The 23,045-nt window shown below is 48.8% G+C and overlaps 2 protein-coding genes across 2 annotated transcripts in view; one reads left to right on the forward strand and one right to left on the reverse strand.

Annotated features, from left to right (window-relative positions):
- The window catches only part of Nek6 (NIMA related kinase 6), a 67,599-nt gene extending 63,535 nt beyond the window's left edge, over positions 1-4,064 (forward strand). The window contains exons 9-10 of the mRNA XM_070013361.1: positions 797-910; positions 3,531-4,064. Of these exons, the coding sequence (XP_069869462.1) occupies positions 797-910; positions 3,531-3,641 (225 nt within the window). The 3' untranslated portion in view covers positions 3,642-4,064. The remainder of the gene's footprint in view (positions 1-796; positions 911-3,530) is intronic.
- Positions 4,065-5,835: 1,771 nt separating this feature from the next.
- The window catches only part of Psmb7 (proteasome 20S subunit beta 7), a 57,025-nt gene continuing 39,815 nt past the window's right edge, over positions 5,836-23,045 (reverse strand). The window contains exons 7-8 of the mRNA XM_070013348.1: positions 8,250-8,401; positions 5,836-6,080 (exon numbers count right to left, since the gene is read on the reverse strand). Of these exons, the coding sequence (XP_069869449.1) occupies positions 5,969-6,080; positions 8,250-8,401 (264 nt within the window). The 3' untranslated portion in view covers positions 5,836-5,968. The remainder of the gene's footprint in view (positions 6,081-8,249; positions 8,402-23,045) is intronic.

Genomic DNA, 23,045 nt, shown 5'->3' on the forward strand with positions numbered 1-23,045 from the left:
GAGTTCCCAGAGACGTAGCTTTAAGCATCATCCTCCCACCAGGGCCTCTGGAATGACTGTTTTTGTTTTGTGCCCGTCCTAGGGCTTGAACCCATGGCCTGGGTGCTGTCCCTGAGCTTTGACTTTGCTCAAGGCTAGCGCTCTACCACATGAACCACAGCTCCACTTGCAGTTTTTCTAGTAGTTAATTAGAGTCTCATGGACTTTCCTACCCGGGCTGGTTTCAAACCACAATCCTCAGATCCCAGCCTCCTGAGAGGCTGGGATTATAGGTGTAAGCCACCAGTGCCCAGCTGGAATCACAATGTATATACACAGGATGGTGGCTTGGAGAGTAGTGGCCACTCCCAGGCAGATTCTTGCGAGCGGAGCCCGTTTCCATCCACCTCATGCCCTGGGGAGCTGAGGCCCAAGTGAGATGGAGAGCCGCTTTGAAAGGGCAGTCACCGGAACCCTGCTCCCACTTTTTAAAAATAGTGTCAGCTCGGGGCTGGGAAGGTGGCTCAGTGGTAGAGCACTTGCCTTGCATGCCTGAGGCCCTGGGTTCGATTCCTCAGCACCACATAAGCAAAAAGAAAAAAGCCGGAAGTGGCGCTGTGGCTCAAGTGGTAGAGCACTAGCCTTGAGCTGAAGAGCTGAGGGACAGTGCTCAGGCCCAGAGTTCAGGCCCCACAACCGGACCAAAAAAAAAAAAAAAAAAGTGTCAGCTCTTACTGCCGCGAGGACTGCAGGAGGACCTTGCCCCAACCCAGGGGAGCCCCTGGCCTCCAGATGACCTTGTCCCCTTCCCTTGCAGATGGCTGCTCTCCAGAGCCCCTTCTATGGAGACAAAATGAACCTCTTCTCTCTCTGCCAGAAGATCGAGCAATGTGACTACCCGCCCCTCCCAGGCGAGCACTACTCTGAGAAGGTGAGGAATGGAAGGGCCGCTCAGGGCGGCGCTGGGCAGGGGCAGCAGCTAGACCCCGCTGCCTGTTTGGTGCTCAGCTCTGTGTTCCAGTGTGTCTTGCCATCCAGATCCCGAGGCTGGGCTCTAGCCGGCGCCAGGTCCCAGGAGCTGCAGCCAGAGGCAGGAGGCGGCGACATGAGGTTCCCAGGGAACCCGAGGCCGGCCCCGAGCCCTATGAGTCTACTGTGTGCCAATGTCCTCTTCCTCAGATCTACCACTGTGCAGTCAAGGTCACAATCCAGCTTGACCAGGGCTCAGTGCACACCAGCTTGTCCTGGAGAGAATTACTGCTGAGTCTGTTTCCTCATCTGAAAGATGGGGTAGAATCCTGTGTCCAGGTTCATTGGAAGATGGGAGTCAATTGTGAGCCGCAGGCCACTGCCTCTCAGCTCCACCACCCTCTGAGGCAACACGGGCACACAGTAGGAGTCTGAGGCCTTCCCAGGCCGGACCTGCAGGACCCTCGCTCAGAGAGGCATGATCTGCACCCAGATCACCAAGCGCCTACTCACGATGCCATCCTGCTTCTCTATTATGGCCTGTCTCTTCAGGAGCCAAACCCATCGGAGCCCTCACCGAGGCCACTAGCTGTGCTGTCCCAGGTGCTGGGGAGGGGGGCGGGTAGTAGGTTGGCGGGGAGTGTGGTTTCGAGGCTTGTGCAGGGGCCTCCTCCAACTTGTGCCACCAAAACTCCCTTGAACATCGGAGGCCATGGTGATGCTCTGGCGCTGGCAGGAAAAGGCACTTCTGCTTCATAAGCAAGCGCAGATGCATTTGTCGTCTTTTGTTTTGTTCACTAACTTTGGGCCTCTGCACTTTAGAGAAGCAAGGGGCTTAGAGCCATGCAGCTTAGCACAAATGACCACCTCTGGGCAGCTGTGCAAGTGCCTTTTAAGGCTCAACTGAACACCCTAGAGCCTTAGCATGACAGTCTCCCGTGCCAGTCCATTCTGCCTCCGCCACTCCAGGCACCTGGCTGCCGGCAGCCCCAGGACCTGTGCCCAGCTAGGAGCCACAGCACATGTCCTCTGGCTTTTGTTGTATCATTGGGTAAAAAATAAGACACTTTATTTTGATTTCTGAGACTTCCCTAATCTGCACATCAGGGCTGTATGGTGACTGCACCCCCAGCTGGTTTTTGTCTTGGGGGTTTTTGTCTGCCACACTCCCTGCCCAAGGGCTGTGTGCCTTGGGAAGGTACTCACTGAAAAGACCTTGGACCTCAGGGGTCTCCAAGTAGTCTCTAAGTCACGTGGTCATCGGCTTAGAAGCGTCTCAGGGTTCACAAAGCAGTGGAGTCCCCTTCCCCCTGCCAAGCAGGGCCAGGCAGCGGTGGAGGGAAGGTGTGAAGGCAGACCCTGTGCACAGCAGCCCCCTTTGTGCAAGAAATCAGGCGTGGCCCCTCCACTAACTTGGGGAGCAGCAGACTGGCTACTGAGCCACTGGAGTCCCCTTTGTCTGTTGACAGACCCACAGGTCTGCCAGCCCCGCAGCAGCAGGTATTTAAATGAGAAACATTGCAGTGAGCCCAGCCACACGTTAAGACACGGGATTCTTAAGGTCATTATTTTAATTACCACTAAAATAATTGGCACCCAGGCTATCAGAACATTAGGTGATCAGAGGCTCGAGCGCCCCTCCCCCACCCCGGGTGGGCAAAGCCTTCAGTGTCTGTATAATTAAAAGTGCTGTCTTTCCTGAGCACAGTGAGGCGGCCATGGGGGTGTGCAGCCTGCAGCCCGCTGCATGCTAATGCATTTATTATGATCGCTAAGCCCCAGCCTCTGGTCCGGGCTTCTGCATGACAGCAGACACACATGCGCTCAGGGAGCAAACAGATCTGCCTAAATGTGTGCACAGTTCAAAGTTCAAAATTACTTGCAGGTTAACCACTCTTGGGGTCTCAGGGCATGACCTTTGGGGCCACACAGGCCTAGGGGTGGTCCTCACTGCCCTCTGGGAGCTGTGACTCTATACCCATCGCTCAGCCTCCTATCATCCTTCTTCACGTCCAATGAGGTGAAGAAAGACACTGATGCAGATAGAGGCGCTCAAAAGGCTCTTATTAAGACTATCGGGGACCAGCCAGGCAGGTAGTACTTGTCTATAATCCTCTCCTCGCAGGAGGCTATGGTCAGGAGGATCAAAGTTTGAGGTCAGCTTGGCAAAAAGCAAGAGCTCCATCTTCTCAACCAATAAGGCATGGAAGGTGCATTTCTGTCGATGCCGGAGTATATATAGGTCATGTTCACAGGCCCGGGGAGCAAAAACCTGCACACTATTAAAAATGGAAGAAAAGTGGCTCAGTGCTAGAGTGCTTGCCTCACATGCCTGAGCCCCTGGGTTCGATTCCTCAGCACCACATAAACAGAAAAGGCCATGAGTGGTACCGTGGCTCAAGTGGTAGAGTGCTAGCATTGAGCTGAAGAGCTGAGGGACAGCGCCTAGGCCCAGAGTTCAGGCCCCATGACTGACAAAAGAAAAAAGGGCTGGGGGATGAGGCCTAAGTAGCAGAGCATCTGCCTAGCCAGCACAAGACCCATCCAACTCAAACAATAATAGAAATTACTCTCCCTTACAGCTTCGAGAACTGGTCAGTATGTGTATCTACCCTGACCCCAACCAGAGACCGGACATCAGTTACGTGCACCAGGTTGCCAAACAGATGCACATCTGGACATCTAGTGCCTGAACATGGCTGCGCCGCGCCTTATCAAAGCCAACGCCACCTCGCCTTACGAGTCTTCTCCCCAGAGTGGCGCCTAGGAGCCTGCACAGCCCAGAGCAGCCTTCGGCAGACTCCCGGGCAGCTAAGCTGAATGCAGAGCAGTGGAGCCCCGGTCGATTGCAAAGTCCTTCCTCTGAACAGTGGAGAAGTCTCTGCTGCGCTGGCAGGGGCGGCGGGCTCGGGGCGCCTTGTGTCTGGACTGTAATGTGAATCTTTTGCCGAGACCTGGCCAGGTCCCCACCGGCAGGAGCCAGTGTGACTGGCATGTGAGCCTTTGAAAATGGTTAGCTGCAAGCAGAGTGTTAGTTCTTAGTATCTTTCCAATCAAGCAATATGCTTAATTTACTCTGTTGTAAAGGGATAAAGTGGAAATTATTTTTTAAGAGATGAGGGATTTTGTTCATATTTGTCTGCGTTTCATAACCTGATGAGCACCAACGAGGAGACTCTGGTCTCTGGTGGAGCTTCAGGAGGGAAATGGTAGCTGCAAGCCATGGGCCCTGCTTGCAGCCCACAGTTTGCCCTGTTCCCCTGAACCCCTGCCTCATGCCAGGCAGTGTCACCTTCCGGGAGGCTCCGGCTCACTTTGTGATCAGTGTTAAGCTTAATTCCTTATGGGAAGGAAGCATGGTCTACAAAAACAATCTAATGGCTTCGCCCTCAGGCTGCTCTTTACAGATTCTGAGTTTGCATCTTCCTGGCGCGACCTTGGGCATGTTCCTTAGCCTCTCTGAACCTAGAAAATGGGACTTGTAGTTTCTACCTTCAGGGCTGCCCACAGAATTAGAAATAAAACATGGAAGTGAGCTAGCACACTGCAGGTGATCCAAACGCGGCAGCCAGCCACCCATTCAGAAAGCTCGAGTCCACAGACCACGCAAGTCAAGAATTAAAAGTAACTGTATCATGTGCAGGAAAGCCAAAATATGCTCATTTATTTCCTGCTCCCACATAGGAGTAACTGTGAAGACTAATTTATAAATGTGAATTCTGGAGGAAGCAGTTTGAATTCTCATTTTTGCATTCATCCTAATCCTCAGACAGTCCTCCGTGTCATCTTCCTGGCCCTCCCCCTCCTCCAAGAGCCCTCCCCTGGCCTCTGCGTCTAAAATAAGCTGGGGCTGGGGAGGTGGCTCAGTGCTAGAGTGCTTGCTTCACATGCATGAGGCCCTGGGTTCGATTCCTCAGCACCACATAAACAGAAAAAGCCGCTAGTGGTGCTGTGGCTTAAGTGGTAGAGTGCTCGCCCTAAGCTGAAGAGCGGAGGGACAGTGCCCAGGCCCAGAGTTCAGGCCCCACAACTGACCAGAAAAAAAAAAAAAAAAAAGCCGGAGCAGGAGAAGGCAGTTCCAGGATGGGAGTGGGCTCAAGGTGGCATCTAAAACCTAACTCCCACAGAGCTTGCAAAAGACAAGTGGTCAGGCCCAGATGTTCCAAGTAAGTGTGGAAGGTCTTGAAGTTCTTCAAGGAATTCTGATCATTAGTCAAGGTGCTTTCCTCAGTATTTTCCGTTCCGTTATCCCCAGCCCTAGAATGTTCTCCAGAAGCCCCCGTCTCCTGCACAACACAATTCCTGCACCTGCTCTGCTTCCGGCTCTATTGCACCCCTGTGCTGCCTGCCCTTGGAACCACCTGTCTGATCGCATGGGCTTTGGGGGCCACCGCCTGAGAGGTATGACACGACGTGCACTCATTACTATGAAGCAGGACACCAGACATTCGGTCCAAGTGGAGCTGACCAGTCTTCTTGCAGGGGTAACAAGCCAACTGCCTACCTGCCTTTCCTTGGGATTGATGATGGTCAGCTTGGGGGTGGATTCTAAGGGCCTTCTGCACACAGCACACCCCTGCACTGAGTCACCCCAGCCTGAAGCTTCTTTTTGGGCTTCCTACTTGGCTGCTGAAGCCCAAACTATGCTCCTCTTTGGCCAACTCCTGGGCCAGCCCAATCAGAGGCAAGCAGCATATCAACACTCACTTAAGAGCACAAGTGATCCAGAGAGGAAGCCCGGCCTGCCTCTGGACAGCCACACTGGAGGCACACTCCCCCAGCCAGGTCTCAAGGAAAGACTGGGTCTGACAGGGAGACGGGAAGATAGTACGGATTAGATGATAGACAGACAGACGACAGGCCTTTGCAGTCCCCAAGCCTCAGCCATTCACTATGATCTCCATTTTTTATTGAGCTTCTTTCAGCAAACAGTATAGCCAAATGAGTATCTTGGGGAGCAGAGGGGGAGACTCAAGTGTCGAACCCCTCTTCCAGAATAAACCAGCCAGTTCAGCCCCGCTCAGGAAGTGTCCATGGTCTGGACAGTTTCCTCCAGCACCTCAATGTCCAAGGGGGTAACCCTTTCGGTGAGGACCGCGGTAGTCCCCTTCTCACACCTGTACCGGCCAAACCTAGAGAGAGAACAAAAAGTGAGCGAGGGCACCGCCGGCAGCGCAGAGCAGCAGGACTGCAATCCTAGGCCTGGGGGAGGGGGCAGAGTCCAGAAGGTTCTCTTCTCTGCTTCTAGGGCTGCAGGAAGGGGCAGAGAGCACTGTGCTCAGCGGACAGTCTTGTCTCTCCCCCCTCCCAGGGCACAGTGAGGACCGCCCCCTCCCAGTGCTCCCTTTAGCCACAGAAGCAAAGACTGAACTGCACGGTCCTGCTGCGCTTCCTCCTCTACAATCACCAGAAGCAGCCACAGCCACACCTGGCTCCCCCGTACACCACACATTCAGAGCTCCCCGTGCTGCAGGGTGCGCAGGCAACCAGCCCCACCAGCACGGACCCAACCCTGCCTCCCAAGGGCTCCAGCAGGCCAGCCTTCACTCATCCAGCCTGCCATCCCCAGCTGGACAGAGACCGGCTTTGGGGGGTGGGAGGTGCTGTGCTAGGTACACCATTCAGGTGGTTCTGGAATAGTCAGCTGCTCAAATGGAAGCTCGGGCTTCAAGAGAGAGCGAGAAGCAGAGAAAGAAGGCGCTGAGCTGTGTTCTGTGTTAAGATTCCGGAGCTATGGCGGAAAGTGGGCTCGCCTTCCCTTCTGCAAACCTTTCCACCCCACCGCTGTGGAAAGGGACCCGAGGAGCTGCGCCGTTTCAACTCTGCACCCCTGCAGGCTTGGGAGCTCCCAGCACCCACCAGGCTGGGCAGCCTGTGGCCTCTGAGCCGGAGGACCCAGTGCCTGCACAGTGCCCCTCATCTTTGGCTGGCATGAACACCAGCCCCTGTGCCCTGGGGAGCTGTAGGAAGAGGAAAGTGTGGAGCAGGCTAACCGCACATGGCACGGGGTCACCTGCTGCACTGCCCTCACCCCCTGGGCTCGCCTCACCCGACAGTGCCCCATCTTCACTCAGTGGCCAAAAAGGTGACTATGCGGCTACAGAGTGTGGACGGTGCTGCCGCGGAACCCAGCCCGCCCGCCAGCCTGCTCTGCAGTGCTGGGCCGCAACACAGCCTCACGCACGCCGGGCAGGCACTCTACACGCCCCCACCCAGCCCTCTGGGCCCACTCTCCGGTCTGCCAGCTCCCTTTGCACCCAAGCTCCTTCTGCAAGCAGAATCACTCCTCCTCAAAGGCTCACAGATGAGACTCATCATCCGGGACACTGTTGTTGGACTAGAGCCTCCCAACCCCCTCCTTTGCTCCACTCATAGGGTGCCCGTGCTCATGGAGCCCAGCTAGGCCTGCTCACCCAACACTGCTTCTTCCTGGGCAAGGCCAAGGGAGCTGGATGGCCAAAGCAGCTGAACCTCACAGGGGCCTTCCCCTGCGCCCGCCCACCCCACAGGGCCATCCGAGCTCCACAGCGCCAAACTGTGGCAAAGCCCGGCTGCCTCCAATGGCTGGTCCTCTCACAATCCACAGCTGAGGATCCACAGTGGGGCTGAGCAGAGGCCACAGACACCTACGCACCTCACGCAGCTGAATGCAGCTTAGGAGCCGCATCTGGACTGCTCAGCTCCAGAAAGAACTGCCGTGAGCAAGCCCACATCTGTGTATGCCGGCCACCAGGTCTGTTCAGAAAGCAAACCAGCACCTCAACCACCACTTTAAACCTGCCTGCACCTCAGGACTGGGGGGCTAATGAACAGGCCTTGGGTGCCAACTCAGAGACACACCTCCTTATAGTATGGTGAGCACCAGTAGCTCCAAGGCCAGCAGTAGGGTGCCCAGCCACTGGCTCAGAACCTTTCAGGCATCTTGGATTGGTCTGTGGGCTAGCTGCTCTGAAACCTACACTTCCATGCGCAATTCCATTCACAGTTCAGAGGATACTGACCCTAGAGAAAGGGCAGGGGAGACTGAAACTTTCCCAACCCCAACTCATAGCCCAAGACTCTCCTGGGCCTAATCCACCTCCCCCACCAACACGTGATGCCATCTACCACTCCTCCACACCCCACAGCAGCCCACGGTCACAGAGGCACAGCCTGGAAGGTCTGTTGTGTAATGCTGCTTGGGAAACACTCACTTTCCACAACACAGGAAAGCTCCAGAAAGCCTGGTGCAGATGCCATGAAGTACCAAGGGTGGCCATGAGCTACACGACAACGGGAGAAGGTCACCTCCATCCACTCACCTGGTCCCTTTCTTGTTGGGCACTGAGTATGGACGGAGGAAGTCTAGCTTGCTCTTGCTGATGACACAGAGATCAATGTTGCTTCCAGACCCCAAGTCGTTGAAGATGCCAGCGGCAATGGCCTCACTCACCAGCTTCTTGGCTTCCTCCTCCTGAGAAAGAGAAAGGCAGGCATAGTGAAAAACAGCATGTCGTCGCCAAGCTCTGGCACACCAGCGTCTTCTCTCCCAGGTGCAGGGCAGCCTCCCGGAGCCCTGCAGTGTCTTCAACACACTTTTTTTTTTTTTTAAAGAGGGAGAAAACAACTCAAAGAACATCAATGGCTTGCCTGAAGTTTCTCAGCTGCTAAGTGGGAGGCCTAGGCCTTTCAAACCTTCTGCCTGCAACCTTTCTTCATTGCACCACCGCAAAACTGGGAACTGGGGTACTGTCTCCAGTTCTCATCTAAAGCAGGGCCAGGCAGTGAATTGTTTAGACTGTGTGAGCATAATCAACCTCTGTGGCAACTCTGCCGGAGTAGCACAAACCAGTCACAGACAATGTATACAACTATTAAAGAAAAAAACCCAGCCGGGCGCTGGTGGCTCACGCCTGTAATCCTAGCTACTCAGGAGGCTGAGATCTGAGGATCGAGGTTCAAAGCCAGCCCGGGCAGGAGAGACCGTGAAACTCCTATCTCCAATAAACCACCAGAAAACCGGAAGTGGCGCTGTAGCTCAAGTGGTAGAGCGCTCGCCTTGAGCTGAGGGACAGCGCCCAGGCCCAGAGTTCAAGCTCCACGACTGACAAGAAAGAAAGAAAGAAAGAAAGAAAGAAAGAAAGAAAGAAAGAAAGAAAGAAAGAAAGAAAGAAAGAAAGAAAGAAAGAAAGAAAGGAAGGAAGGAAGGAAAGAAAGGAAGGAAAGAAAGGAAGGAAAGAAAGGAAGGAAAGAAAGAAAGGAAGGAAAGAAAGGAAGGAAAGAAAGAAAGAAAGAAAGAAAGAAAGAAAGAAAGAAAGAAAGAAAGAAAGAAAGAAAGAAAGGAAAGAAACCCAAGATGTTGGATACAGGCACCAATGGCTCATACCTGTAATCCTTGGTACTCTGGAGGCTGAGAACTAAAGATCATGGTTCAATTATCTTCAATTAACCACCAAAAAAGCCAGAAGTAGAGCTGTGCCTTACGTGGTAGAGTGCTAACCTTGAGCAGAAAAGCTCAGGGACAATACTCAGGCTCTGAGTTCAAGCCTCAGAATCAGCACACAAAAAACAGATGCTGGGCTAGATTTGGTTCATGGGCTTGTTAGTTTGCAAAACCATGGTCAAAAAGGGCTGAAACTGCACAGAAATCAAAGTACCAAGGGTGAACAAATGCAGCAATGTTACTCACTGGACGCTCTGTTGAAAAGGAACTATACAACTTGTGGGTGGGCTGGGAGGAAAAAAATTTTGAGACAGCAAGGAAAGGTAACATTGTCTTCACCTGGCATACAGTTGTAACCCAACTTTATAATAACAATAAACAATGTCTGAATGTTTGAAACATGATATTTGAAAGTTACTACTGTAGGGCAAGGGACGGAATAACACAACTACCACAACAGTAGTTCTGGGAAAATGATGGCCTCTTTCCCAAGGTAATCTATCTGCTGCCCCAATGAGCATACAAATGTGCTGCTGACTCAAGGCTGAGTCACGCTGGCCTCTGCTCCATGTTGAAGCAGCAAGTGTGAACAGGTGGATTCAGTCCTTTCTTCATTGAGAGGGCACATCACATGCCACGCTGTGTGCTAGAGGCTACAGCTACAGAGAGGGATGCACCCCCCCCCCCACAGTATCCATGCTCTGGGACTTCTGAGACTACCACAGGCCTCAGACCTGAGTAACTACAGCATGGCCTGATAAACTAAAGAGTAGCAGAGTAGGGGCTGTGGGAACACCAGCTGGCTCAGCAAAGCTTGGAGGACGGCTAAAGGTCAGGTTGTGCATCAGGAAACTAGAAAATGGCTATGTGGTAACAGGCAGCATCTGAGGACCAGAGTCCAAGCCCTTTATGTATCAAGGACACAAATGCAACAATTTCACAGAGGGAGCCCAACCTGTACTGCAGCCACTTCCCCATCCATCAGGGCACAATGGGTCCAGACCCTGGCTGAGCTGCTCATCCCAGTGACTTCAAAGAAACACAGAGTCCCGGCCCCAAACCTGGCTTACGCCTGAGGACTAGGGTCACTGGTGGTGATATCGGAACCCAGAAAGGCTCCTGCTCCTCAGTCAGCCCCAAGCCAGCGCAGATACCAGGGACAGGAACGCCCTCTACAGGCTTGTCCAGGATGCAGAAGGCTCTGCAGGAAACAGGATTTCCACCAAGAAGCTGGACTAGGGGATGGATCTTTACCCCAGGTTTTTATCTTTTGTTTTTGTTTTTCTACTTCCTGGGTGGCACCTTTGCGAGGCCAATGAAGCCAGTTACCCTGCGAGAATTCACTCCAACAAGAACTCTCTCAAGATTCAACAGTCCTTCGACAGCCCTACAGACACCGTGAGAGCGGTGGCAAAGAAAAGTCCTTTGCCAAGGAGACGGTGGCTGCTTCCCCCCTCCCACCACCACAGAGACAGCCAAACACAAGCATGCACTTAACGAATGCAACCTCATTCCAACTTGCTTCACTTATTAACCACGCTTAGGTGTGCGTGTGCACGCTGGGAGCGCCGTGCTTGCTCTCCGGCTCCTGGGCTCCCTTCTTTCCTCTGTCATTAACTATTTCCTTTCTTTGCCTTTTCTCACCACTGCTGCCAGTACTTGAACCAGCAACCTCGTGGAACATCTCAAAGCCCACCAGCAGCACTTAAAAGAACAGCAGCTCTTCCTGAATGGTTTTATTTTGGGGGAGCAAGGCTGGAGGAAATTTAGGACACAGAAACCTACAGGACGTTAGACGTGCATGTCTGACTGCAGAGCGCCCTCCCTGTTCAAGCAGAAACTGGACAGCTGACCATGTGACCATGTGGACGGTGCAGCACACCTTCCTCCGTTTTGCAAAAGTTCTGTCATGGAAGCAGATCACTGATAAGATTAAAATCATGCAATTCTGAAACTCACTATGTATAGTTTGACATATTCCTAAAATGATCATGAGTGCTGTTACCTATGCTTCAATTTTATTCCGCTTCCACCAATTCTAGGGAAGACAATTTTCCCCTTCCCCCGCCCACACATAGCCACATCCCTTACAGACAGGACCAGAGAACGCGTGGACAGGATGAACCTTGCACTTACGTAGCACGTATGACAGTGAGCCAAATACTTAGTTGGGCAATGGTGATCACTGTCATCCTTCCTCTCAGCCCCAGCCATACTCTGGCTAAGGGAGCCACTGACTCTTCCAAGGCCACACTGATAACTTAAGTAGGAAACAGGTCTGCTGGACTCCAGTCACACTGACTCACAACCCTCTGATTAAGGACTGTATCCCACTCTATCACCGAGAGCCGGAGTAGGTGGCCAAGTTTAAAAGGATGGTGGCTGCTAATGTCTCCGTGGGCCAACTAGCAGCCCCTCTGGTGGACACTTCCATCATGGGATAGGAACACTGGGCCCACCCAAATACACAGACCACTATGCCAAGGCTTTCTCTACTCTCAACCAGGCTGCAGTAACATCTCCACAATATGTCAGATCACTATTAATATGCAGTTATTTCACATACTCCTTTCCTCACCACCAAAACCACTCGAACCACAAGAACCAACATTCCAGTGTCGACCCATTATCCACACAGTTCCTATCTTCAGTACCTATTTCCAAAGCCTTACTATGTATGTCCAGGGACTGCTTCATATGTTGCATATCATCTTTGAATTCAATTGTCTAAAGACAGAGTTGTAGACGCATGTGCAAATATACTACTGGGCATTACAATTAAACAACTGTTATCCTTGCCACACACTACCAAATATTTTTTAAAACTATCCAAGAAAACCACAAACCAGCAGCCAGAGGTGGGTTAAACACTGCATTTCTATGCCGCTGGCTCACACTCCAGGCAGGAAAGGCTGCTCCTTCCTCTCTGACCCCTTCTTCCTAGCAAAGCACGCAGTCCTTTTCTAGAAGCTGCAGAGTTCCTCCTCCAGGTGCTGAGCAGCAACTGCCTGGGGACCACTAACTACGGCAGAGGGGCTCTGACCAAGGTCTGGCGTGGCCCCCAGCTGTCCAGGCCTGGGTGCCATGCTCTTCCCTGCTGGGCTGGCATCCTCTTTCCCCAGCTGCTCCCAGGTTGAGTTACTTGTCCCACGGGATCCTGGAAGATCTTCTGCCTAGCAAGATGTATGGTGGCTACTAGAAAAATGGCTGTGCTTGACAAGAGCACAATACCTTCTACTCGAGACACTAACCATGACCCTAGTGACTAAGCGCCCAGCCACAGAGCCACCAGCTTCAAAGTCATCTGGCAGGTGTGGAATCTGGCATATGGGATTTGCATCTTCCGTCTCCTGTTCACTGCTGTGCTGCTTTGGGCAAGCCACTTCACCTCTCTGGGCTCATCCCCCCTCTGTGATATAATGGCAATAAATCTTACCCTCAAGATTGCTGTAAAAATTAGAAATCAAGTACAAAAAGCACTTACTGTAGTGTCTGGCACACAGCAGATGCTCTATAACTGGTAACTTATTTAATAAAGCAAGCCAGAGGGCTCCTAAAAATGCAGCTTACCCCTAAGTCCCAAGCCAGAGAGAGGGCCGAACAAACCTGCTGACAAATGCTCACCCAGTGAGTGCTGTGCAGAAGTTCCTAGAATAATTAATCCAAGCAAAGCACACTCCCTAAAAGTTCCAAGAATATAAAAGGAACACTTCCTGCTTTATGGCTACAAAGACCAAACTAACTGGGAATAGCAGTCCCCGGGGCCACCCCTGCTTCTTAAATGAGATTACAATAAGAGTGATGTACTGTGGTACAAGTCGGCTGTGACAAGCAGCACTTTATAGAGCTATCTGTTTGTCTCCACCACTGCACCACACAATGTGTCCCCGGGCTCCCATGTGCAGCTCCGTTTACCGCTCCATGACAAATGGCAGCACTTGTAAAAGGCACAAAGAGGTCCGCGTCGGCCACGTAATGGTCACCACAGCTGCACCCGAGTGCTTGAGGGGACAAAACAGACCCCCAAGTTCATTAAACTGACCAGTAATGGATCTTTCAAAAAGTGCCTTAGGAATCATACAGAAAAGGCTAAAATAAATAACTCAGCATGGAAGGCTAATCTGAAATGGTGTTTGATAAATTATTTATACCACAGGCGATTGTCTGCATTTAATATTGGAGCTACTAGTAGCATCTTTAAAAGATGATTTATGTGTTGTAATGCTATTAAACTTTATATTGGCCCACTGCTAGCTATAAAGTCTGCTGAGATTTAGAGAATGAGTTTTAAACTGTCACTGCAACATCATAGGAGATGGAGGCTGTATTAAATCTTTACTTTAAACCTGTTATCTGGAGAGTTGCATTTTGTAGACACTCACAAACTGATAGATTACCTCGGCATCCGCTCCGGTGTGGGCCCAAAATAGTACAGCAAAGAAACTTTTCTACATTATTCTTGTCTACAGCTACCATCGAAGCCCTCCTCTCACTAGTGATTTTGAGACTGAACAGTCACCAACCAGAGTAAAAGGTAGATGTGCCAGCCAATGGGCACGCTGGACAGTTCAGCATCAAATTAATCATCTTTAAGTAAACCCTCCCCATTTGACTGCTGTGTTCCCCATACTAAAACAGTGCTTTATGTATACTGGGAACAGACTAAATATCAAATATGCATTTGACTAACATACTATTTAGATATGATCATTTAAAACAATGTATTTGTAGCTAAAAATAAAACTTGAAGAACTTCAAATTAGCTGTTGTTGGAAAGTGTCTTTTATGATATAGCTGAGGAGCAGATACCAGGGCGGCCTTCTATTGGGGGAACAGAGGAGTCTCAGTGTGTGTTCCTGTGTGTTCTGTCAGGCCGCTTCCACACTAGGAGTGGTGGGAGACTCCTGGGGACAAGCATGCCCTGGGCATAGCAGAGCTCTAACGCAGTTCCCACCCATTTTCCTATTTGCTACTAAATTCACATTGGATTTAACTGGTAAGAAACGAAGCAGAGGAGGCTGGGGAGACAGGGATCAAAGGCTACAAAATTTCAGTTAGGAGAAATAGATTCAAGAGACCTATTGTACAACAGCAGTGAAAACAATGATAACAATGTATTTTATTCTTGAAAATTGCTAAGAGGACATTTTATGTGTTCTCTCTCTGCCACACACAAGAGTAAGTGTTAACTGGCTTGATTTGACCACTCCATAACATGTATCTCAAAGCATCATGTTGTACATGATAAATACATATTTGTTGTCAATAAAAACTTAAACTTGGGCTGGGAATGTGGCTTAGTGGCAGAGTTCTTGCCTAGCATGCATAAAGCCCTGGGTTTGATTCCTCAGTACCACATAAGCAGAAAAGGCCAGCAGTGGCACTGTGGCTCAAGTGGCAGTGTGTTAGACTTGAGCAAAAGAAGCTCAGGGACCGTGCCCAGGGCCTGAGTTTAAGCCCCAGGACTGGGGGAAAAAAATATTTTATTTTTTTGATTAGAGACTTGAAAGCCCTTGGGCTTAGGTCCTTCACTGGTCTCTGACTCTGGGGCAGAGTGCAATGGTGGGCCCTCATCGACCAACCACGTCCTAGAGTAGGAGGGGAATTAATACAGTATAAAGGCCACTTCCCTGAGGACTTCATTGGACTCTTGGCTCCAGGACCCCTCTCTATGGAGAGTCTACTCTATGCTCCTTTTCAACAAACTTGAGGCCCTGAGTTCAAACCTCAGTACTGGGGAATGGGGGTGGGGATTGGAGCAGTCCACATTCAAGGTGGAAAATCTACATTCTTTCGTTACTCTGACCCGAAACATAAAAAAATTTCCATCTCCTGGCTGGGCAAGGATCAGTGGTAAAGCACTTACTTGCCTAGCATGTAGACACCATGCTTTCCACTCCCCCAAAACAACAAGTTTTGCTGCTATGATCATCTGTAGCAGAGCAGGTTTGGGTGGAGAAGAGCTTGGACTCTACAAGAAGACGAAACTTCTGCACCCTGCACCTCATACCTTGTCCAGCTTGGTATCAATTATCACAGTCATGGCATGTACATCACCAAGTGAAAGAGCAAACCATAATTTCCAATGCTTGCATGCAGAGTTCTGCACAACTTAAAGATGGAACAATTGAGCAGATCAAGACCAAATGGGCCAGTTCCAAAATGACACCAAGCCCAGCGAGGGAACCTTAGAAGACCAGCAGTGGGAGGGGAAGAGCCTTCAACATGTTTTGTAGTGGCCTGGTGGCATGTTGAAGTCATGGCCTGAAGGAGCCACTAATGGCTGATGGGTGGATAAAATTTAAAGAGCTCAAGACATGTTTAACAGCTGCCCCCAGCACAAACCTGATGCGTCCCATGTGTGGCCTCCTCTTTTACAGTGGAAAAGCTAATCTAATGGTCTGCACCCTTGACAAAAGCAAGGGTGCCCACGCTCTGCATCTGGCTTCAGCTCCTGGAGTAGAGATAGCCGCCTGTGAAACACCTGGGAATCCTGGAGCACAAATGAGCAGCAACTGTGTCCTGAAGGTTGTCTGTGGTGAAGCACACTTGTAATCCCAGCACTCAGGAGGCCAAGGCATCAAGATCTCAAGTTTGAGACCTTGGGCTATAGGGAATGCCCTGTCTCAAAAATATAAAAATAGCCGGGCGCCAGTAGCTCACATCTGTAATCCTAGCTACTCAGGAGGCTGAGATCTGAGGATCATGGTTCAAAGACAGCCCAAGCAGGAACCTCTATTAGACTCTTATCTCCAATTAACCACCAGAAACCCGGAAGGGTGCTATGGCTCAAGTGGTAGAGTACTTGCCTTGAGCTGAAGACCTGAGAGACAGCACCTAGGCCCAGAGTTCAAGCCCCACGACCAACAAAAAAAAAAGAAAGAAAGAAAGAAAAAAGGAAAGAAAAAAAGACAGAAAGAAAGAAAAAGAAAAAGAAATAAAAACACCTGGAGGCATAGCCAAAGTGGTAAAGTACCAACTGTGAGTGAGTGAGAAGGCTGAGAACAAGAGGCCCTAAACTCAAGCCCCAGTAGTGGCATTGAATAAGTGAATGGATGAGTGAATGAATACTAATCGTGTCTCGAATGTCTACTTGTTTCTGGACAGCTGTGCAAATGCATGCATATACAAGGATGTGGTGGTGCAAAGGATATCGTGCTGTGGGTATGGCAGTGACTTGCAGGGGTTGGGGGAAAGTTGGGAAGCCATGAAACCGGGTCTGTCCCAGATGATCAAAGGACGCAAGTGGGGCCAAGATGCAAACACATAGGGCCAAGAAAGGCTCAAAGAACTCTGGGTCACTGTGGAACCCAGATCCAGGCTCTCGGAGCCATGAGCTGTCCCTAGAAGAGCAAAGACAGCAATGCCTCTGCCTGAGGGGTGTGGGAAGAAACAAGAACAAGAATGCCATCATACTGGTTTTACTGGTTCACACCAAGTTCTAGCATGGGAGGAAAAAGGCATGGTGGAAAGAGCTACCACTCACTCCTATCCTAGCATTCACTACACACTTCTGTCCCTCACAGGCCCTCATGTGCTTGTCAGGTGAGGACATGGAGGCGCTATGAAAGGTTGGCTGAAGCACCCAAAGGCACATGGCTGTGTGAGCAGAAGATCCGCGCCAGGAGTGGGTGCCAAGGCAGGGCCTGGCATCACCAAGCCTATCCCCCACTATTCTACCATTAGGAAAGATGGTGGCGGGCAAGTGGTTTCCTGGAATCTGTGAGTGAATAGAAGGAAAAATACCTAAGCTTCCAGAGGGAAAGGGACCAAAAGAGATGAGAACATATTGCTTTCCACACGGAGAAGAAATCAGTGTTCACAGCATATGTGTACACAAATATATATTTCCAAGGCTGCATTAAATCAAATGTAACCAGAAAATTAAAAAAAAAAAAAAAACATTTAAAAGCCACAGAAGAGTGAGCTTAAGGAAAGTGCAAGATATGCTCAACAATCCTCACAATGAAAGCTAGGCTGGCTTAAGTACTAACAACAGCTTTACTCATCTCTCTCTCCTCAAACAACACAGCCGTGGAACAGTAGCAGGCAATTCCTAGAGATGCCAAGAGTCTGGTGGGGAATTCTTGAGGGTGAGGAGGAAACTCCTAGGCTGAAGTCACCTTGTAAACCTCATGTCAGCTGTCAGCGGCTGGAGCAGGAAGAGCACACAGGATTGGCTGGCTGCTGCAAGTGTGCAGAGCAGCTGAGGGAGGAGCTCGGGGCTGAAGGGCAAGGTCAGAACACCTCAGGTAGAAGTGGACAAGGCCAAGTGAAAGGGGTGGGTCAAACACAAAGGTCCTAACTCAGATCCCTCTCCAGGAGACCTCTGGCTGGTCATCTTTCCCTGGGCCCCAACATTTTGTCCAGGCTGGCCTCAAACAGCAATATTTCCAATCTGAGCCTCCCAAGCAGCTAGAATTACAGGCTAGCTTTATCTTTTTAGAGTACCTCTAAAAACTAATATTAGTTTCAAGCCTATGGCTTGAATAATGCTACTCTAGCCAGAGGTCACTAGCTCACACCTGAATTCCTAGCTATAGGGAGGCCAGCCCCAGCAGAAATGATCCATAACTGGGGTTATGGATGCCTGTAATGCCTGTAATCCTAGGCTTGTAGAGCTCAAACTGGAGGATCATGGTTCCAAGTCAGTCCTGAGCAGAATAATCTGAGCAAAGGGAACCCAGACTCAGTGGCTCAAACCTATAATCTCAGCATCAACTTTTAGAAAGCTTAAAAAGAGGCATTATGGCTAATGTGTCGGCCTGGGTCAGAAACAAGACCCTATGCTAAAAAGAGTGAAAAACGGCAGGAGGAAGAGGCAGAGGTGAGGCTCCGTGGTAGAGCTTATGCCTAGCTAAGTATGAGGTCCTGAGTTCAAACTCTGGTACTGGGCATGCATACACAAGCATACTTATCAGCTCCCCAAAGGAAAGCCTGTGGCATTTACCTAATTCTCCAAATGTTTACCTGCTTCTAAAGTACAAGCTCTCAGCAGTAAGTCCAATTGTTTTCTGATCACCTATAGGTCAGCAGAAAAGGTGCCATTTAACTTAATTTCCCCAATCAGGCCATTCACTGATTGCAAATTGTAATAAAAACCAAGACAGGGCAAAGGTGCTTTAATTTTCTTGAGAAGATTCAAGGCAAAAGACACTCAAGAGGGTAAAATACAGCAAATGTTTGATGTCTTTGATTAACAATGTTTGACCTGTTGTAGAAGTGAACTTTCTATTTTATTAACTGGAGTTGACAGGGGGGGTGTACAAGAGGCAAACACAAGTGGTCCAAGCAGATCTCCTCAAAGCCCATCATACTAGTCTACCCTCACCCCAACAGCGCTGATCTCAATTAAGAGCCAATGGGTGTGTCAAGGAATCCAAGTCAACAGACCCTTGTATCTTTTTAATTTGCTGTTATCACCTCAGTCCCAACATTAGTCCCAGTGTCATGACAGGATGACAATCACAGGGTGGCTGCACTTTACACAGTACTCATTGAAAATATTTTCAAAATCTGCAGCCAGGTGCCAGTGGCTCATGCCTGTAAATCCTAATGATTGATCAGTTATATTAAGGGCCAGACAAGCATATTAACGTACTTTTGGAGATGTTTTCTTTTCTTGGTTGACAAAAATCCTATTACTCAGAAGGCTGAGATATAAGGATTGCTGTTTGAAGTCAGCCTAGGTAGGGAAGTCCATGAGACCTTATCTCAAATTCTCAAAATAAATAAATAAATAAGCAAGCAAGCCAGGAGGGGAGCTGTGTCTCAAGTCGTAGAGTGCCAGCCTTGTGCAAAAGAAGCTCATGAATAGCCCTGAGTTCAAGGCCTAACTAAGACTGGCACCAAAAAAATAACAATAAAAAAATCTGTACAACTAAGTAGAATATTAAAATAACTATTTAGCACAACTTCCTATTACGGAGAAGGGGTTGTTTTCCAAATTCAGGGTTAGAGGAAAGTGGTACAAATTACCTCACAGAAAGCCACAGCAACATTATCTGTGAAGGTTAAGACTTTAACTACCTTCCTGAGGTATGCTGCTGGGGTCTCATTACGGCAGGTAATCTCACATTCCGCCATGCACAACACTCTAAGTACCAGAATCTCCCAATTACACCGCAACATAAATCTCAAAGGACATCTGAGAAGTCTGCACCACTCCTGCACCCACTGCCGAAACACAGCCACCTCTAATGGAACGTGGCAGCTTTCGAGACTAAATATTCACACGCAGGGACAGGGCTGCTAAGCTCCAGCCCTCACTCACAGTGAAGAGCAGGTGCTAATTAAAAGGCCACACTGACTGGAGAAATGACCAGCCAGACAACTTTAGACACCGTCTGGAGTTTTATTTTCATATTTCCAAATGTGCTCAGCCACCTAAACTTCCAGGATTATGCAACTGCAAGTTAGAGCAGGAGCCAGCCTCTTCAGGTTTCCCACCAAATCCTTCTTCAAGTGACAGCCACACACTCTTCAAGGCTATCTTAGAGATTCCATCACACGCATGCATACATACACAACCCTCTCCCGACCTCTTGCTCTTCAGTGCCTGCCCACACTATGAGGTGGAGACGATAATTAAGGGAGAAGGCCCCAGAACTGGATCAGTGAACCATGGCTGACTACTCCTTACCTCACAAGTGCCACTGATCAGCACCACTGATCAGCAGCTTACAAGGCCTTGTAAGTGACCCCAGTGGCCACATTGCTGCTCTTCTGGTGCCACAGATACCCAGGGACTTCCTCGTGCTGTCCAAGGCTGTGAGTGTTGTTGACTTTCATTTGTAAGTCTTCACAAAAGCAGATGATTATGGTCAGTCTTACCATAATCATTTGGTTATGTTGGGAACTATTTTTTGTTCAGCTAGCAAAACCTGCACTTGATATAGGCTGTCAAATTTTTTAAAAAGAAAAGAACTGTCATTATAGTAATGGCTTTGAAATAATTCATCTAAGCCAACTTTAGTCACATCCCTCCCTTCTTAAGAATTGCCAAACTCTTCAAATATTGGCACTTCTGTTTATTCAGATCTTTTGATGTATGAATTTGCTGACATTTCCCCCTTGTGTTGATACACACATATGAGAACTGTGCAGCCCTCCCTGCCTGTGGGCAGTGTAAAATACAGGGGCATTTTTTAAATTACCGTATGTTTTAGATCAGAAGGTAAAAACAGTAGCCCGGTAGCAAGTTAACACTTGAACCCAAGCAGTGACCGGCTGGCACTCAGTTCAAGCCTGACAGGTCCCTACTCTGTGGTCAGTAGTCCCACAAATGCTTACATGTCTACGTCACGAAGTTTTTCTTTGATATTAACTTGCACGTATAATGTAAACCCACACTGGCACTACATTTAAATATTTAGCCCCGAATGTTATTTTAAACTTAATTTTTCCACAGAGCCATTTCAGTTAAAATTTTAAAAAAGAAACTTTCCTAAAATTCCTAATCGCTCTTCAGTGTGTACCGGCGGCAGTGTAATGTCGGGCTGCATTGCACACCCGCCCCCCTCCTGGTATCGCACACCACACAAGTATAATAAACCATGTTAATATTTCATTCCACTGTGAAATATGCTGGAGTATCAATTCAACATCTGCTGTCTTTAGGGCCCGTGAGTCCCGCAGAGACACTTTCAATTTGTAATTGAGTTCTATGCTGAATTAATCAGCAGTTTATCTTTTTTACTAAAATAATGTCTTCACCACTAACCCAGATTTACATTAACAATTTATGCCAAATTACCTGCCAAGGCAAAACTTATAAGATTTGAAGCTACCATCTAGTAACACTCAGTCCTATATTTCATTTCTTGCACTTCTCTAACCATACACAAGCAAAGTAGGAATCCATTGTTCAAGGGCTTCCAGCCTCTGACCGCAGCCAACCTCTTGGATCTGTAGCACAGTCTCACACTGTGACAGTGAGATCCATGGGGTTCACCCGCTTTCCCCGGAAAGCCATTGTTCAGTGAGTGGCTATGATTCAAATGTTTTTATAAAATACATTTTTAGAGCAGAATGAATTCAGTGAATCATAAAAGAATCCCCCCCACCCCACCCCAAGAGCTCAGATATGCCAAATCTTGGCTTGGCTCAAGGAACTAGAAAGACAACCCGCATTTGGGGGCCTTACATAACCAACCCAAGTTCACAGGGTGATTCAATCTGACAAGACCAGGGTGAAGTCCATTTTCTCTTTGATGTCACAATGTAGAGAATCTTATTGGCAATATCTTCCTTTTAATTTCACTTGTACAGCTGGAAACCACCAAACACTTATTCCATTCACTGCTATGCCTGAACCAAGCTCTTGCTTCTCTCTGATTAAACACTCCCTGGCCACAAAGAAGTTACATTTTGCCTGCTGGATTTCTGCCACAGGTAAAAGCAAGCAACACGCTTGGTGAACTAGTTCTCCTATGTGGTAAATTTCTCCCTACATATCACCGTTACAGAAAATACGTAGCACAAAGAAATGGAGCATAAATAATTACCAATCTAAAATAGAATGTAATAATCCCTCCTTCTCTTCCATCTGCTTGCCTCTTCCAATAAATACACCCATGGACAGAGCACCACGTGTACCCACTGTATTCAGCTGGCACTTGGTCTGCTGGCTGATTACATATTGGTTATGTTAGAATATGAGGGTAGAAGACATGAAAAAAAAAATAACACAGAAAAAAAAATTGGTACCAGTACTGGGGCTTGAACTCCAGGCCTTGACTCTCCTTGGGCTGTCTCACTCTACCTACTGAGCCATATATACACTTCTGGCTTTTTACTGGTAGAGATAAGATCTACTGTGGCTGGCTTTGAACCACAGTTCTCAGGTCTCAGCCTCTTGAGAAGCTAGACAGGATTATAGGCATGAACCATTGGTGCCTGATATAAATGATTGTGACAGAAATTTTTTTAAACAATAAACAAACCCAGTAACTTTGCCAGGGTGCTTTTTGTGAATACCCTTCGATTATTCCTCAAAGAATTAGAACAGATACTTTCTGAACTTAACTAAGGATTATTTTCCCTAAGATCTGTTAATTCTTGGTCCAGAATCCGAGACCAAGAAGAATCTCTCCCACCTCCTGGAGATTTTGGTAAACTGTATCTTTTCTCTTCTTATCTAGATCATTTTTACTTCCTGAGACTGAACAAAAAGATACACTTTCCCAAACTTCCTTAACCCCTTCTCTAAAACATCCCCACTTTCAGTTTGAACTTTTATCAAAGGCAGAATATAACTACAACAGTGAAAATGAAAAGCAACTACCTGGGGATCTTGAGACTCACAGACAAGGAATATACAGACTTGGCAAAAGGGATGAATCTACATGGCCACTGGTCAAGAAGACTAAAGGATCCCAGAAAACCAAAGCAAAAGAACCAATTACTTTTGAAATACCAATGCTGTCCAACAAGAAGCAAAATCCTGCTCTTGAATCAATCACCACACAAAGACAAAGGCAACTTTGGTTTAAGATCCCACAAAACAAAATGCAGCAAGACCCAAGGACATGACTTCTTTAACTCGTGAAGCTCTTTCTGCCTTTCCAAAGTAGGCTGCCATGGGGAGGATTCAGGACAGCAAGGAAGAGGAAGGCAACTTACAATACCCAATGCTGGTGGAAGGCTCTCTACCCATAGTGTTTCCCGTTATCTA

Source organism: Dipodomys merriami, unplaced genomic scaffold, assembly GCF_024711535.1.
Source record: "Dipodomys merriami isolate MVZ:Mamm:240054 unplaced genomic scaffold, mDipMer1.0.p SCAF_11, whole genome shotgun sequence".
Taxonomy (NCBI): Eukaryota; Metazoa; Chordata; class Mammalia; order Rodentia; family Heteromyidae; genus Dipodomys; species Dipodomys merriami.